This window comes from Leptidea sinapis, chromosome 21 (assembly GCF_905404315.1).
Source record: "Leptidea sinapis chromosome 21, ilLepSina1.1, whole genome shotgun sequence".
Classification (NCBI taxonomy): Eukaryota; Metazoa; Arthropoda; class Insecta; order Lepidoptera; family Pieridae; genus Leptidea; species Leptidea sinapis.
Window position 1 is genome coordinate 7080276 of NC_066285.1, and position 14901 is coordinate 7095176.

Below are 14901 nucleotides of genomic sequence, written 5' to 3' on the forward strand. Positions count from 1 at the left end.
GGGAAGTTAAAAATAATTTACTATCTAATGTCAGTCCTGGATCAAAAATATCGTACACTATTTCCATAGGGGCATCTAATTATTTATAAATTAAAGTGAACGGCAGTCATTTCCTCGCAAAAGTTAAAACCTTACACTTTTTCGGATTTTATCGGTAGGTGATTAATCTGGTCACATATATACGGCACCGATATCAGCTTATAGAGCTGGGGTATCGATGCTACTTGGCATACTCTGAAATAGTTTGAGGTTGTCAGTAAACAATAAACAAATGGAGGTTTGGAGTTTTTCCGGAAGGTCAATTATCATTATTACTAATAATGGATCAATAAAAAGAAAAATAAAATAATAAACTGTTCTATTTATCTATATATATTAAAGAGATTTCCACGTATATAGTCACTCATCACGATATCTCTGGAACCATTAGAGCTAAAGACTTGAAATTTTTTAGGAATATTCTTTTCACCGAGTACAGGTCAGCTAAGAACGGATTTTACGAAATTGCAAGATTTTTTATTATGAACAGAACAACGTCTGTCGGGTCAGCTAGTTACAAATAATAAAGAAAATGTCATTTGGATGAATTTAAGCCCCAGTGTGTTTTTTAATCCAGCTCCTAATGCCTGGGTTGGCAAGGTTTGTGTATATTCCGGGTACACCAGGTCGAGCACATCCGTATCCACTAGACACGATTCCAACCTGTTTCCTTGTGGATGAATACACCAAAGGTCCTCCGGAATCACCCTAAAATAATGTTAAAATTTTATAAAGCAAATTTGCATTGAAAATCAACTGTCCCAATTTTTTACATTTAAATTATTTTGATTTGTAATACTACATAGATCAATACTTTTAATAATTCCATTTACATTTATGATCCTTAGCCGAAGCTTGTATCGAACGCAATTTATGTGGACTTTGTAGCTTGAGCGATAATTTTCCTAAATTTTAACGCTTTCTAGATTCAGATTTTAGACTCAACTTTATAATTACGTACAGCAACAGAAATAAGTAATAGGTATCATTACGATCTATTCTTTAAATAATCTTTCCATGTTGTTATAGCATTGATATCTTTTCTTATATTGTTTTTAAGCATTTGTATTATAATTTTTTCTTTTATTCACATAATTCTTTCTTTTATTCATGTAATGTTAATTGTTCATATCTATTAAAATTAGGTGGCAGTTTTTGCAAATAAAGATTATTATTATAATTATGATCTATTAATTTTAGTGTATCTTTATAATAATTATTATAATTATATATTGTAAGATACTTAGCAGCTAATAATTTGGCGAAACATCTTAAAATAACCTTTTCATTACCTGGCATGTATCTTTGCCACCTTCACGTACTCCAGCGCAGATCATTCGCTGAGTAATGGTTTCCTTCCCATAGTATTTGCGACATTCGACAACTGATATTATGTTCAATTCCACTGCTCTTAAAACATCAGATAAGGATCCATTTTCCTGTTAAATGACAAAATTTACTGCAATAGTATAATATTTTTACGTCTTAGATTTTAATCTTAAAACTAATTAGTACCAAGTAATCCGAGTACAGCGTTTCCATCAATTTTGATGTTCGAGTTTATGGATACTAAACTAATTTATGAAAGTGTATTGGACAGAAAATTGCATTTAATGATTAATTGTATTTATTTTTATGAAATAACGAATAACTAACGACCTGGACGGTTTCAAGATTAAAGAAAAAAAGTGTGCGGACTTTAAGATTGCTATGTGGAGATTTTTGAAGGAAGCTAAAGTGCTTTATCGAACTGGAAACGTGTGTTTAAGTATTTGGCAAATATTTTTTCCTAGTTTTATTGAAAGTAATTTGAAATATCATTTACTTAATCTAGAAGATGCTCATGCAATTCAAATAAAAACGACGTGATGAGATGTGAAACGTAAATGAGAGACTTTGTTCTGTGTCGTAAAAGATATTATGTTTGAATATCTGATGATAATTTAAAAGGATAAAGTAATCATTAGAAAGATCTGGATAGAAATTCAAAAATATATAAAAATTGTTAATATGAAATAACAGAAAACCGGTGCGAAATAGTGACTGCACACCAGTTTACTGTGCAAGTCTCCGAGCGAATACTCTTCATACTAACAATGTGTCCTATTTCCGCCATGAAGCAGTAATGTGTAAGCATTACTCTGTATTGGTCTGAAGGGGGTCGTAGCTAGTGAAATTACTGGGCAAATGAAACTTAACAACTCGTCTCAAGGTGATGGGCACAATTGCAGTGCCACTTAGAATTTTTGGCGTATTTGATATGACTTGTCCCTTATTTTCATACAAAAAGTGTCTAATGATAATTGAGAATGATAAAGTAATCATTATAAAGATCTGGATGGAAATAAAAAAAATATATAAAATTGTTAATAAGAAATAACAGAAAATCAAAGTTAAAAAGTGACTACACACCGGTTTTCTGTGCGAGTCTTCGAACGAATACTTTACTAAGACTAATGGTTATAATTTTGATATTAAAACTACAATTCCCCAGTTTTCCATTGCCAATGTAGAAACAAATGAAAGTAACATATTTAAGTTACTTCGTTCTATTGATCCCAGTAAAGAAGCTGGTCCCGATGGTATTCCGCCATACTTTATTTTAAAAACATGTAGGCACTTAACTTTACCGCTAAATATTATATTCAACAAAATCCATGCGAACTTCAATTATTCCCGACTTGTGGAATATTGCAAATATAGTTCCTATAATATATAAAACGGACCATAGAGATTACATCAAAAACTATCGCCCAGTTTCAATACTAAACACATTTTCCAAAATTTTTGAACAATTAATTTTATCAGCAGTAACTCCATACTTAAGTAATATAATAACAGACAGTCAACATGGATTTTTAAAACATCGCTCAACTACATCAAACCTACTTCAGTATACAAACTACATGAGTAATAATATAGAAAATGGTAATGAAATTGACGCTATTTACACTGATTTTAGTAGTGCATTCGATAGAAAGAACCATAAGATACTACTAATAAAATTAAAACATTACGGGATTCATGGAAATCTTCTGAATTGGTTCAATTCTTATTTGAAAAATAGGACTCAAGGAGTTGATCTGGGTCGCTATAAGTCCAATGATTTCATTGCTACTTTTGGCGTTCCACAAGGCTCCCATGTAGGACCGACGCTCTTTTAGATTTTTATAAATGATATAGAAGACCATATAATATGTCATAGTAAATGATAAATTTTCGCTGACGATGTCAAATTATATCGTACAGCAAGCTGTGTCTCTGGAGATGCTGAACTTTTGTAACGTGATATTGATTCTATTTACGATTGGTGTTCAAATAATAAAATGGAAATCAATGCAAACAAGCGTAAAAAAAATTGTCTACTCATACAAGATAAACAATGAGATTGTAAGTCTAATACCAGTCGTTCGTGACTTGGGATAACTATTTGATTTCAAGTTGAGTTTTATCAATCATTATGATCATTATAACGGCATGGAAAATGTTAGGTTTCCTAAAACGTAAGTCTAAGGAATTTAGAAACACAACTACTCATATCTGTCTTTTTAACACCAAGCGTGTTCGAAGTACTTTAGAATTCAGTAGCATAATATGGAACCCTTTCAATAAATGCCACCACATAAAACACATTAAAAAATTAAAAAATCAAAATTCTTGTCATTCAAAGATCCTGGCCTGATTCAAAAGCCTGTGAAATCGATCACGTTACTGTGACAGATTAAATCATTTTAAGATAGTATTTCTATCCAACAGAAAAAAGTTTCTGGACCTTTGCGGCCTTTTTAAAATTATACACGGATCCATAGAACCTAAGATAATATTTAACTTAAATTTCTCCATTCTAAGATGTTTACCAAGACGACCGATTAATAAAATTAATTCAAATAATTACTCTAGAAGGAATGTGAAACAATACGGTCCTTTAAATAGAATAACTACAACATATAACGATACCAACGATTATGACATTGATATTTTTCACGACACTTTTATGTCATATAGAAAAAAAAAAGTTTTAGAAAAAATCACAACCATGGTAGATAATAGTTTATATTAGATTGTTAACCACTTATTAATTTTTACTATTATTTCGGTCAGAATTTTTGGCTTGTCAATAATCCTGAGCTGCAACTCAGCAGTGTCCTGCCCATTAGAGTGTATCAATTACCATCAGCTGAACGTCTGTCTCGTCTCGTCCCTTATTTTCATAAAATACATACATTTTTAAATAATGCATTATAAATACTTATTCTTCGATAGTTAACTGTCTTCAAATTATGGTAATAAAAAATTGCTTAGGTTATGCAGTACGCAGAACAATACTTACAACAGTTTTGCCCCAACCTGACACGGTAACTTTAGCACCAACTGGAACTTTTGATCCCGCTTGTACTATATGGACCGCTTTCTCTTTTGGTCCATCGAGATTCAAGGGTTTACATAATTTTAAATAACCTACATCGTAATCATTGCTGGTTGCATTATAAAGCGGATGATGCACAAAACATTTAGCTTGTATAAGCGGTATTTTCTGTAAAGTAGATAGATTTTTAAATACATGGAATTGATTAATATTAGTTTACATAACTGAAGATCTGCAATGTATTATGGTAATGTTATTTGAAGTAAAACTAACATTAACTTAAAAAAATATTTTATCCGTCAAAATATTAATTCACTAAAAGTCAACCACTATGACATTATTATTTCTTAATTTAATTATTGAATTACTTTTAAATTTAACTTTTTTGTTTCCGTAAGTAAAGACATACAAGGCATTAATTTCTCAAAAGTGATTCCTTAAGAATTCTTTCTAATGTCAATTCTAATATAGATACTACTACCGCTTGGAAACAAATGGCACTCTGAGAAAAGAGGCGGCGCAAGAAACTCTCCCAGCATTATTTTTTTGCGCTTATAAACAATATCGTACTGTCATTGTTATTGCTATAAAATAATCATAATCTAGTCCCAGGCTGTCTGATCACATAGATATTCAGCTGTGGAGTAGAAGGACCTATAACTTGATTTTTTCATCCTACGCCAATCAGTAGTCACTTAATAGTGCAATACAATTAAATATATCGAACATAATATTATAGTTATGACCAAAGTTGAGTGGGCTCCATAAGTGTTTTGAAATCAAAACTTCGGAAATTGCTTTCTTCATATAAAAGTAGCACAAGATCACATCCACGCTTAATAATGTTATTGTGCAACATATTAATACTTAATGAACACAATTTGTTGTTCCGAAAAAAAAAGAAAATGGGAGTCTTAAGTAAATCTTAAATATTATTTTGAATATTTTTGTTGACTTACCGCTACTGTTTCTCTTTCTGTTGATCCTACCCCTACTTCAACAGATTGCATCCTAGAATTTAGGTTGAATTAATTGTATGATTTTGGTGCAAAAAAAACAGTACTTAACTTTCTGAGATACTCTATTTTTCTAGTGGACAGACGAGACCATTTAAAATATAAGTTTTGTATGGGATTAAATGTTATAGAATCTCAGAACTGGAAAAGACTAAAAATTATATTAAAATTAACGTATTGAATTTCTGCGAGGCCCAAAAACTGCGTTTTGTTGATTAGTACTGTAAAATGGTTGAAAGATTTAGACTCAAATGCTGTGTTCAAAATAATAACGGGTATTCGTCATCCGTTGGATTTACTGTTATGATCTCAAAACTTAAGGCAGCTTGCAATGTGGGTGTTACCTTCCGAGGAATTGGCAAAATAATGTGAAGACAGGTTTATCGGAATATGCTTGCTCGCAGATTTGCGCGTTACTCAAACAGCGTTAAGAAAACGTTGTTTCGAGCATATTGCACGAGTTTTTACACGTGCAGTCACCTATATAGGTGAGGTACACGCAAAGAAGTTGCCTCCCTTCTGTAGTGTATCGGGGATGTTCACGACGGCGCGAGTATATTGTTTTTACGCAACCATGTGCAAAAGATGTCGTTTATTGGTGCGCAGAATGACGGCAGCACCAATGGTGTCCTGAAGATGATTGGGAGAAGGTTAGACTGCAAATATATGAGTCATTGTTGCTGTATCTCTAATGGAATGGAGTAATAAGTAGTTAGTTAAGATTAGGTTGTTGTCCACCCGAAGTTTCTTGCATCACCAGATTAATCATAAGAGCGTTGTCAGAGTTTTAGAAAAACACAGCACAAGAAAGTTCCTGGTAAATCGCACTGTGAAGGAACACTTGACATCCAAGTGATGGGGATGATATCCTAATATGTAGCGTTAGGTTTGCGAAGTTACTAGCTTTTGTTGTACCTACCTGTTACTTTTACCTATGTGTTGAGATAAAAAGGATTACATTGCCGTCAGGCTATGGCAATAACGGCATAGATGGCAAGTCATTTTAAACGTGGAACTTTTTTCAAATCTATAGATAATATTTGGAGATTGATATGTATAGATTTATTACATTTATACATGGTAGATTTTTTTTTGTATAAGAGGGGGCAAACGGGCAAGAGGCAACCGCCCATGGACATCCGCAACATCAGGTGTGATGAGAGATCAAGAGATGCGATGCCGGCCTTTTTTGCCGGGTTTGCTCTCTCCTTGAAGGTCCCTAAGTCGTATCGGTTGGGGAAACTAGCAGCCAGTAATTGATTCCACAAAGTGTCTATGCGAGGCGAGAAATTTCATGCAAATGGCGCGGTTGTGGAATGCCAGACGTCAATGTGATGCAGGTGGTACTTTGCACTTAATGTCCGGTGGTGGAATTCGAAATACTTTATTTTTTTTTGCTTTTCTTTAGGGAACATTATAATATTATACGTTCATATTATATATCATTATAATGTTTCCCCACTTGCACTACAATCTAGCCTTAATATGTAATTCTACTTTAACATAAACTGCTAGATAGATTAAACTAAGAATGTGTCCATTAACACATTTCTTAATGTCTCTATTAAGGGGAAGTGACTTTGTTCATGTGTATTTTGTAATATCACTATTTTTAAATTGTATAACACTAATTCACTAGCACTACACTAACTCAAAAGGTTTTGTTGGTTTTGGTCTTCTTACTGTATCAGTGTGGTCAAGGAGCTGGATGGCCTCGACATTCACTTGATGGTGACGTCTATGTTGATGGGCTTCAGCGTATTCTTGGATAAATTTACTAACGAACTCAATGTTACTTTATATAATAATGCTTACCCGTAAATACAATGTGCAGCTGTTAATATATATTTTTCATTTAGTATTGATCCTCCACATATGAAACGCCCTTGACTATTATGTGCATATACTAACACTTGATATGGCAACTTCGAAATTGAAGTTACTTGGCCACCAACGATTTTGCTTTCCTCCAATGTGGATGATAAACGAATTTCGCAGTAAGTACCTGTTATGAAAAATAAACATGACTGATTTGGAAGAATATAAAGGAGAACTGGATCTCATTTAACAGGTCTCTTTTTCTGAGAAAATAACCCCCTTATTCATAATAGTCTGCTAACTTTTAACTTAAGCATTGCTAATTCTCACTCAGTCTTCTTCTATTGACCTAAGGCAGAATGAGAAAAAATACTCCTTAGCGGCTTTTTAAAGTTAGCGGACCATTATAAATAAGGGTGTTATTTTCAATTTATAAGAGTTTAATGGAATCGAATAAAGGATTTCCGCCCTCAATATCGGATACAGCTTCAAGTTTCATAGAAAATAGATAGTACTTTACTACTAATTGTTTAATTAAGTAGATTTTAATTTCTAATGAATCTTTCCATTTATATTATGAAGCAGAAAAAATCAATGTTTCAAATGAATGGTAATAAATCACTACACAGGATGTTTACTTTTGTTCTTTTTTTTGTATCCAACATAAAAACCAACCAACAAAAAAGAAGCATTAGATAAGTGAGTTGAGATTTAGTCTTAATTATAATAATAATGACACACTTTTACACAGACTATATTGTCCCAAACAAGGCTTAGCCTGTAGTATGGGTACAAGACAACGATATATTTAATACAATATACTTAAACATACATAAATACATATAAACAGCCATGACTCGGAAACAAACATCCATATTCATCATATAAATGATTGCACCTACCGGGATTCGAACCCGGGACTTCTAGCTTAGTATTCAGGGTCTCTAACCATATGGCTATATAACGGCTATATGGGTCTTGAAATAATAATGATAATATTTAAACTTTTTCACTACTGTCGTGATTAGAATTATATTAGAAATATTTATAAGAAATAATCTATATGAATTATCATTTAATAAGAAACAAACTGGATTTATCCTAAGGATTGATATTTCTATGATAAAAATAGAATATTTACAAACATACCTTGCACTAGTAACATTGCGAAGAGTAAAAAAAATAGTTTTGTTGGTTCCATTTTCAAAACAGCAAACATTGACTGCTTGCATCAGTTATTTAAATGTTTAAATAATACAGCTTTTATATGTTTCTATATGAGTATGTCATACATTTTAATAACTAGTCAATTTATACAATAAATTACTTTCTTAGGAGTTTTTTTGGACTTTACAGTTATTAAAATGCGATAACAATATTTTGCACTGTTTATGGCAGTTATGAAGTCTTGCCATAAATAATGTTAAAATAAATATTATTTTTTCAATCACACAAGTAACATTTCCTTTAATTTTATTTTTTTATTTTTATTATATTTAATATTTCATTTAAAAATGGTTCCCACTGTCCTTATTACAATCCTTTCAACTTTGTTATCGAAGATAGCGATGGCTGGTCCATGGGTCAAGCTCGTGAAGAAGCACTGCTCGTCTGGTCAGTCCTGTTTTCGGGGAATTTACGTATTTATGATCACTGTAAGCCGGAAAAAACAAACAAAAAAAAAATAGGTAAATTCCGTAACACTTGAAGTATGTCATTTTTTATACACCTCGTTCGGAAGGCAGATTTCCTTAGAGAAGAACGAGCAAGAAACTCTAAGGTTGCTCTTTTCAAAACAGAATGTTATTACAGGTTCTTATTTTCAATTTAATTTTACAAAACATTTCAATTACAATATATGCAAAGTGATGCAATGAAATACACAAATTAACGTCAATTACTAAATACCTTACACGAGAAAGTCAAAAAATGTAAATTGATAAGTAAAAACATAGTTATAGTTATACTTAAAGTACAATACAGTAGGTGCGTCAATCCACACATACCGTAAATAAAATAAAAGCATTATGCGAGCGTTTTATTAGCTATTATCTATAAAAAAAAAATATATTAACTTTAAATGAAAAAAAAATAAAGAAAATAAAAAAAAAACAAATCAGATTTCCCGGTGAGAGGATCATCCAGCCACCACAAGTAGCGCCCGTTCATGATCATGACGCATGGACCAGCCATCGCCTCCCTCAACCATATTTAAGGGAAGGTAACGACCCGCCCCACGTCACCACCACAAGGAGTGGCATTAAGCGAGCATGACGATGCCTGTCACGAGAACACTACCAAATAATCAAAAGATTATGTTGATCTACTTAATATTATAGCGATACTCTCTAAAATGCCTTTACTTACAATTTGACCATTTTGTTCAAATTTAAAATTAAAATCTCAAACTCATGGCTTTCTTATTCATTTGAATTATTTTACTATACTTACATTTATTATGGGGAGTGTAACGTAGAGCTGTTTTACCTGATTCCTGTCCTTAAATACAACCTTTTCACAATAAACCACACACTTGGATCCTCACCATTTGGACAGCCCCACAGTGCGGTTTTCAAGGAACTTTCTTACACATACATCCAAACTATAGAACGATCGTCGGTGCGATGTTTCCAGGATGATACGATATGCTTATTGGTTCTAAAAGGCTTCCAACGATTATCTCGACCTCTTTGGTGTTCCAGAAGTAAGTTGGCGGCGATTATTACTTACAATCATATTACCTGGTAGCTCGTTAGTCCAACTCCTCTTTCTTCAAAAAAATATGTTTCCATAGTTTCATTTGTCAGGCCTGTCAGACGATTCCGTCAATACGAAAAAAAAACAATTTTAGTTGCTGACAAAAGTGTATTTGAGTATTTAAATTATTACAGTAATGATTTCGTTATTATAGTAAAAGATAGTCTTTGTATAATGTTTCACACTATTAATTAATATTAAATATTAAAATTTTAATTTATAGAAGCGAAAAATGATTTTGTTAAAGTTAATAATAGTGCACAAATGTTTCAATCTTTGATTGAATGCGATGAGTAAAAATAAAAGAAAAAATGTGTTATTTTTATCATGGTATTTACTATAAAATAATAAACCAGCAAAGGACTATTCCATATTAGGATTAAGAGATCCAACTCGCCTTTTGATGCCATACTGTAGAACAGCGCTTCATAAAAATAAAGCAAATGTTATGTGTATAAGGGTCTTTAACCACCTTCCAAAAATATTGTAGAGATGCCTAAAACGATAATGCATAAAAAATTAAAATTATGGATACTAGATAAATGCGTCTAAAGTTTAAAAGAATTCAACCAATTGTGAAACTATGTTACCACGGTTCATACAAATAAAAAATTTCATTTCAAAATTATTGTTTTACTAAAAATTTCTTCATATTTTTTGAATTTATTATACTAAATTCTAGATGCTTAGCAGCCACCAGGTGCAGTGCTTAGCTTAAAATGCGAAAGTTGCACAAGTAATATTAAAACCACTTAATTAGGAAGCGAGCTCAAATCACAGCTTAGCAACTCACTGGCGGAAGAATTTGCATAAAATTGTTATACGAAACATTACCATCATTACTAAGCTAAACATAAATACAGGAAAACAAAATTATATTTTTTGGACATTTACCTATCGGTAATGAAACTGCAAACCGTACTGACGCAACAGGACAAGTGCGTGGGTGTGAAATGGGAACAGGGAGGGGACTTCACGTTCCAGCGAGGTTCAGAGTTAATATGGCCATATAGTATATACTCCCAAAAGTCAACAAAAGACGATGCCAATCAGTATAATTGACAGAGTGAGAGACTGACTAGTGATCATTTAGTAACGTCAAAGATGCCAAAAACAAAATCGTTAAAAATGATTTTTCCTAAGATTTACTAAAAATAACAAGTCCGAAGATTTATGTCAAGAAATAAAATATAAAACATTGTAAAATTGCCAAATTCAATTACCATCTAACATATTATGCACGTTTTTATATGAGATTAGTTTCCGTGTCGCATCTATAGCCTCTAGATCACAAAACTTATTCTACGTCTCTAAAATATTGATAAACGTACTTCACAGAATATGTACTCATACTCAAGATGGTAAAGTTTTCGTGCTCCCTTTTTACCTATAAAACTAATCTTAAAAATATTCAGTTCTAATCAAACTTAAATCTAATTATTTTTGTTTTCTATATTCAAGTTCTACAATGATATAGGTTACTTTAATCAAGTTTAACTTACCTTTGCTGAGATTAACTTTTATTGTAAATTGTACGTGCACGGTTGCACTTAAGCAGATGTCCCTTTTATCATTAACATCTATGTTCTCAGTGAGACGTTCCAAGGTTTGGTAATTATTTTAGTTAATGTGTATTTAATTTTTTGTGTCTGTTTTTGTCTCCAACAAAGTAAATAAATATTAACAATCATTGGAAATTTGATAGCAAATATTATGGATAGATAATACACCACTAGCAGCATCTTTCTCCTGTACGAAAGCCTCACAAGCTCTACAATCTGCACAAGTAGGGAAGGGTATAAATATGAGTAATATCTGAAGGTCCTCTTAGAGCCAGCGGGCAAACTGACGCTGCGTTCCCTCAATAATTCATGATTTATTCAGTCAATACACCCTGCATTTATCCTAGTAGGGATCTTAGATTCTAGCGCGATACTCAAGCTTACCCCGAACGTAAGCATTAAATAATATCATCGCTTCGCTTTAGCGACACTAATCGCTAAATTTAGAAGTATTCCTCATAATGCATCCTAGTACTCTATTCACTGCTTTACAAGTCGTTATCCTATACCTAATAAAAAAATAGGGAAACAGTTGACCCTAAACGCCATAACTGCAACTTCCCGCTAATTCCATACCTAAACGCTTCTAATTGTATTTATGAAGATTTTTCATATTTATTTTTTTAGAATAACTTTTAAATGGCTTTACCGATCGGCACTACATTGTAATAGGTAGGTTGTATCAATTACCATCACCTGGACGTCTGTCTCGTGTCGTCCCTTATTTTCATAAAAAAAATATTAAAATACGTACATTGGACAATATGCATAATAAATACATACTCTTCGATGGTCAATAGTCTTGAAATTATGGTAATGAAAAAATTGCTTAAGTTACGTAGTACCCACTATAATACTTACAGCTGTATTGCCCCAACCTGACACAGTAACTTTAGCACCAACGGGAACTTTTGATCCCGCTTGTACAATATGGACCGCTTTCTCTTTCAATCCATCGAGATTCAAGGGTTTAGATAATTGTATATAAGCTACATCGTAATCAGCAGTGGTATCATTATAAAGCGGATGATACACAAAACATTTAGCTGGTATAAGCGGTATTTTCTGTAAAGTATATAGATTTTTAAATACTTGGAATTAAATATTAGTTTACATAACTGAAGCGATTAATACAAGGTCTGCGATGTATCTTGGTAATTTGATGTAAAACTAACATATAGTTAAAAAAAAATATGAAAGTATTGTACCTGTCAAAATATTAATTCACTAAAAATTAACCACTATGACATTATTATTTGTCACTTTCTTGGCATAAATTAATGAATTAGTTTTAAATGTGACTTTTATTGTTGCCGTTAGTAAAGGCATACAATGTATTTTTTCTTAAAAGTGATTTAGAATTCTTTATAATATAGATACTACTGCCGTTTCGGAAACATATGGCGCTCTGAGAGAGAAGAGGCGGCGCAAGAAACTCTAACAGCATTCTTTTATTGCGCTCTTTTAAATGATACAATATTTTACTGTCATTGTTATTGCTATTAAATAATCATAACCTAGTCCCAGGCTGTCCGATCACATAGATATTCAGCTTTGGAGTAGTAGGATTTACATCTTGACGATTCTTTCATCAATAGTGCAATACTATTAAATATGTGGAACATAATATTATAGTTGTGACCACAGTTGAGTGGGATCCCTAAGCGTTTTGAAATCAAAATTTCGAAAAACGCCTTGTTCATATCGATCATTAAAGGAGTAGCATATTTCATATTCATTGATCCACAAGCTCACATCCATGCTTAATCATGTTATTGATATTTTAAAAGTAGTAGCAAAGTTAGTTGTTCCGAAAAAAAAAAGAAAAAGAGAATCTAAAGTAAATCTTTAATGTTTTGAATATTTTTATTGACTTACCGCTACTGTCTCTCTTTCTGTTGATCCTGCCCCTACTTCAACGGATTGCTTCCTAGAATTTAGGTTGAATTAATTGTATAATTTTACCAAGTGTTGAATAAGTGCTTAACATTGTAAAACTTTGAAACTGTAAACTAGATGATATAGTGGATAGCACCGTTATCCAGAATTATTAATTATCAAGCTATGCCTATAGTTCTGCAGCATATGAAGTAAAAATATTCAAAACTTAACAAACATTAAATTTGCAAGATTGGTACATTCCACCTATTTTTACAGCAATATTTCATATGGCTGCTATTATTAGTACGGGATGATGTTGTTCATATTTTATTCTGTTTTTTTGAAGTGCAGTAGCCAAGTAGCGGTCAATTTGATTTAAATTTAATGGGTTTCATATTATCATCTGCAATCAATTTATAATAAATTTAATTGACATCCAATAATACATCAATAAATTTAAGGAGAGACGTGAAGATCATAAAATTAATACAAGAATAAAAATAAAACTATTTATAGCCACTTCTAGACTAAACAAAGTCTTCAATAATCATTTATATATTCAATAATCATTATTCTATATCTTTGGATGATTCTAGTGGCACATAAAAAAGACATAATATAGAATGAATTTAAATAAAAATAGACATATAAATAAAAAAAATAATTCATTTTAGAGCAGGGCCTCTTATACCATATTTTTCACTGTTATATATTGTTGCTTAGCAACCCTTTGACGTATATGACGAGAGTTGTCAAAAGTCAAATCGTGCAGCAACGTACATGACGAGAGTTGTCAAACTTCAAGACATTTATAATTTCAACAGCTCCTTAAAAAAATAGCTGTATGGAATTTTTTGGGTTTTGTAAAGTTAATGGAAATTTCTAGTAAGTTCAGGATCAAATCGAACAGAAAAAAGGGATGGAAAATGTGTAAGCAGGATAAAAATAGTTAAAAGAATTTTCTAGTACAATTTAAATTTAAAGATGGAATGGGAGAATCATTTTGAAAATAGAACAGATCCGGGGGTATATAAGCCGTAATAAGCGTGGCCGGCAGTTCTAGTTCTGAATCGAAAGTGTAAAAAAGAAGAAGAAGAAAAGAAAAGGTAGTGAAAAGTGGAAGTGTTCGTAGAAGAAGAAGATAGAAAAAACTTAGTGTTCGGTGCGGTGTGACGCGTTGGAGGTACCGCCGCCCACAAAAGGAGCAGCGGCAGACCGTCGAAGTACAAGTTCAGAAAAAGTGAACGCAAATAAAAACTCGTTCCTATAAGCGGAGTATTATTCCCAATCCCTGACCCAATATTAACATAAGATGATCAACAACATCAAATTGTCATTTTCAATACGTAGACAATTGTTTCTAATTAATTAAATGAATTAAGGGCCTCTTTTGAAATGTTTTTTCTTCTTCTTAACTGATTTCTAATAGCACATGTTGAAGTAATTTTGTATAGCGCTGATG

General features: G+C 32.1%; 1 protein-coding gene across 6 annotated transcripts in view; it reads right to left on the reverse strand.

Moving 5' to 3' along the window:
• Positions 1 to 341: 341 nt before the first annotated feature.
• Positions 342 to 14901, reverse strand: part of LOC126970469 (trypsin-7-like) — a 64923-nt gene continuing 50363 nt past the window's right edge. For 3 of the 6 annotated variants that reach the window (XM_050816392.1, XM_050816388.1, XM_050816393.1), the window contains exon 6: positions 342 to 747. In XM_050816392.1, the coding sequence (XP_050672349.1) occupies positions 589 to 747 (159 nt within the window). In that variant the 3' untranslated portion in view covers positions 342 to 588. Of the gene's footprint in view, positions 748 to 1331; positions 1479 to 4369; positions 4574 to 5364; positions 5417 to 7236; positions 7427 to 8388; positions 8556 to 12419; positions 12624 to 13436; positions 13489 to 14901 lie in introns of those variants that run through there. The other 3 variants (XM_050816382.1, XM_050816385.1, XM_050816383.1) reach the window with 3 other exon arrangements.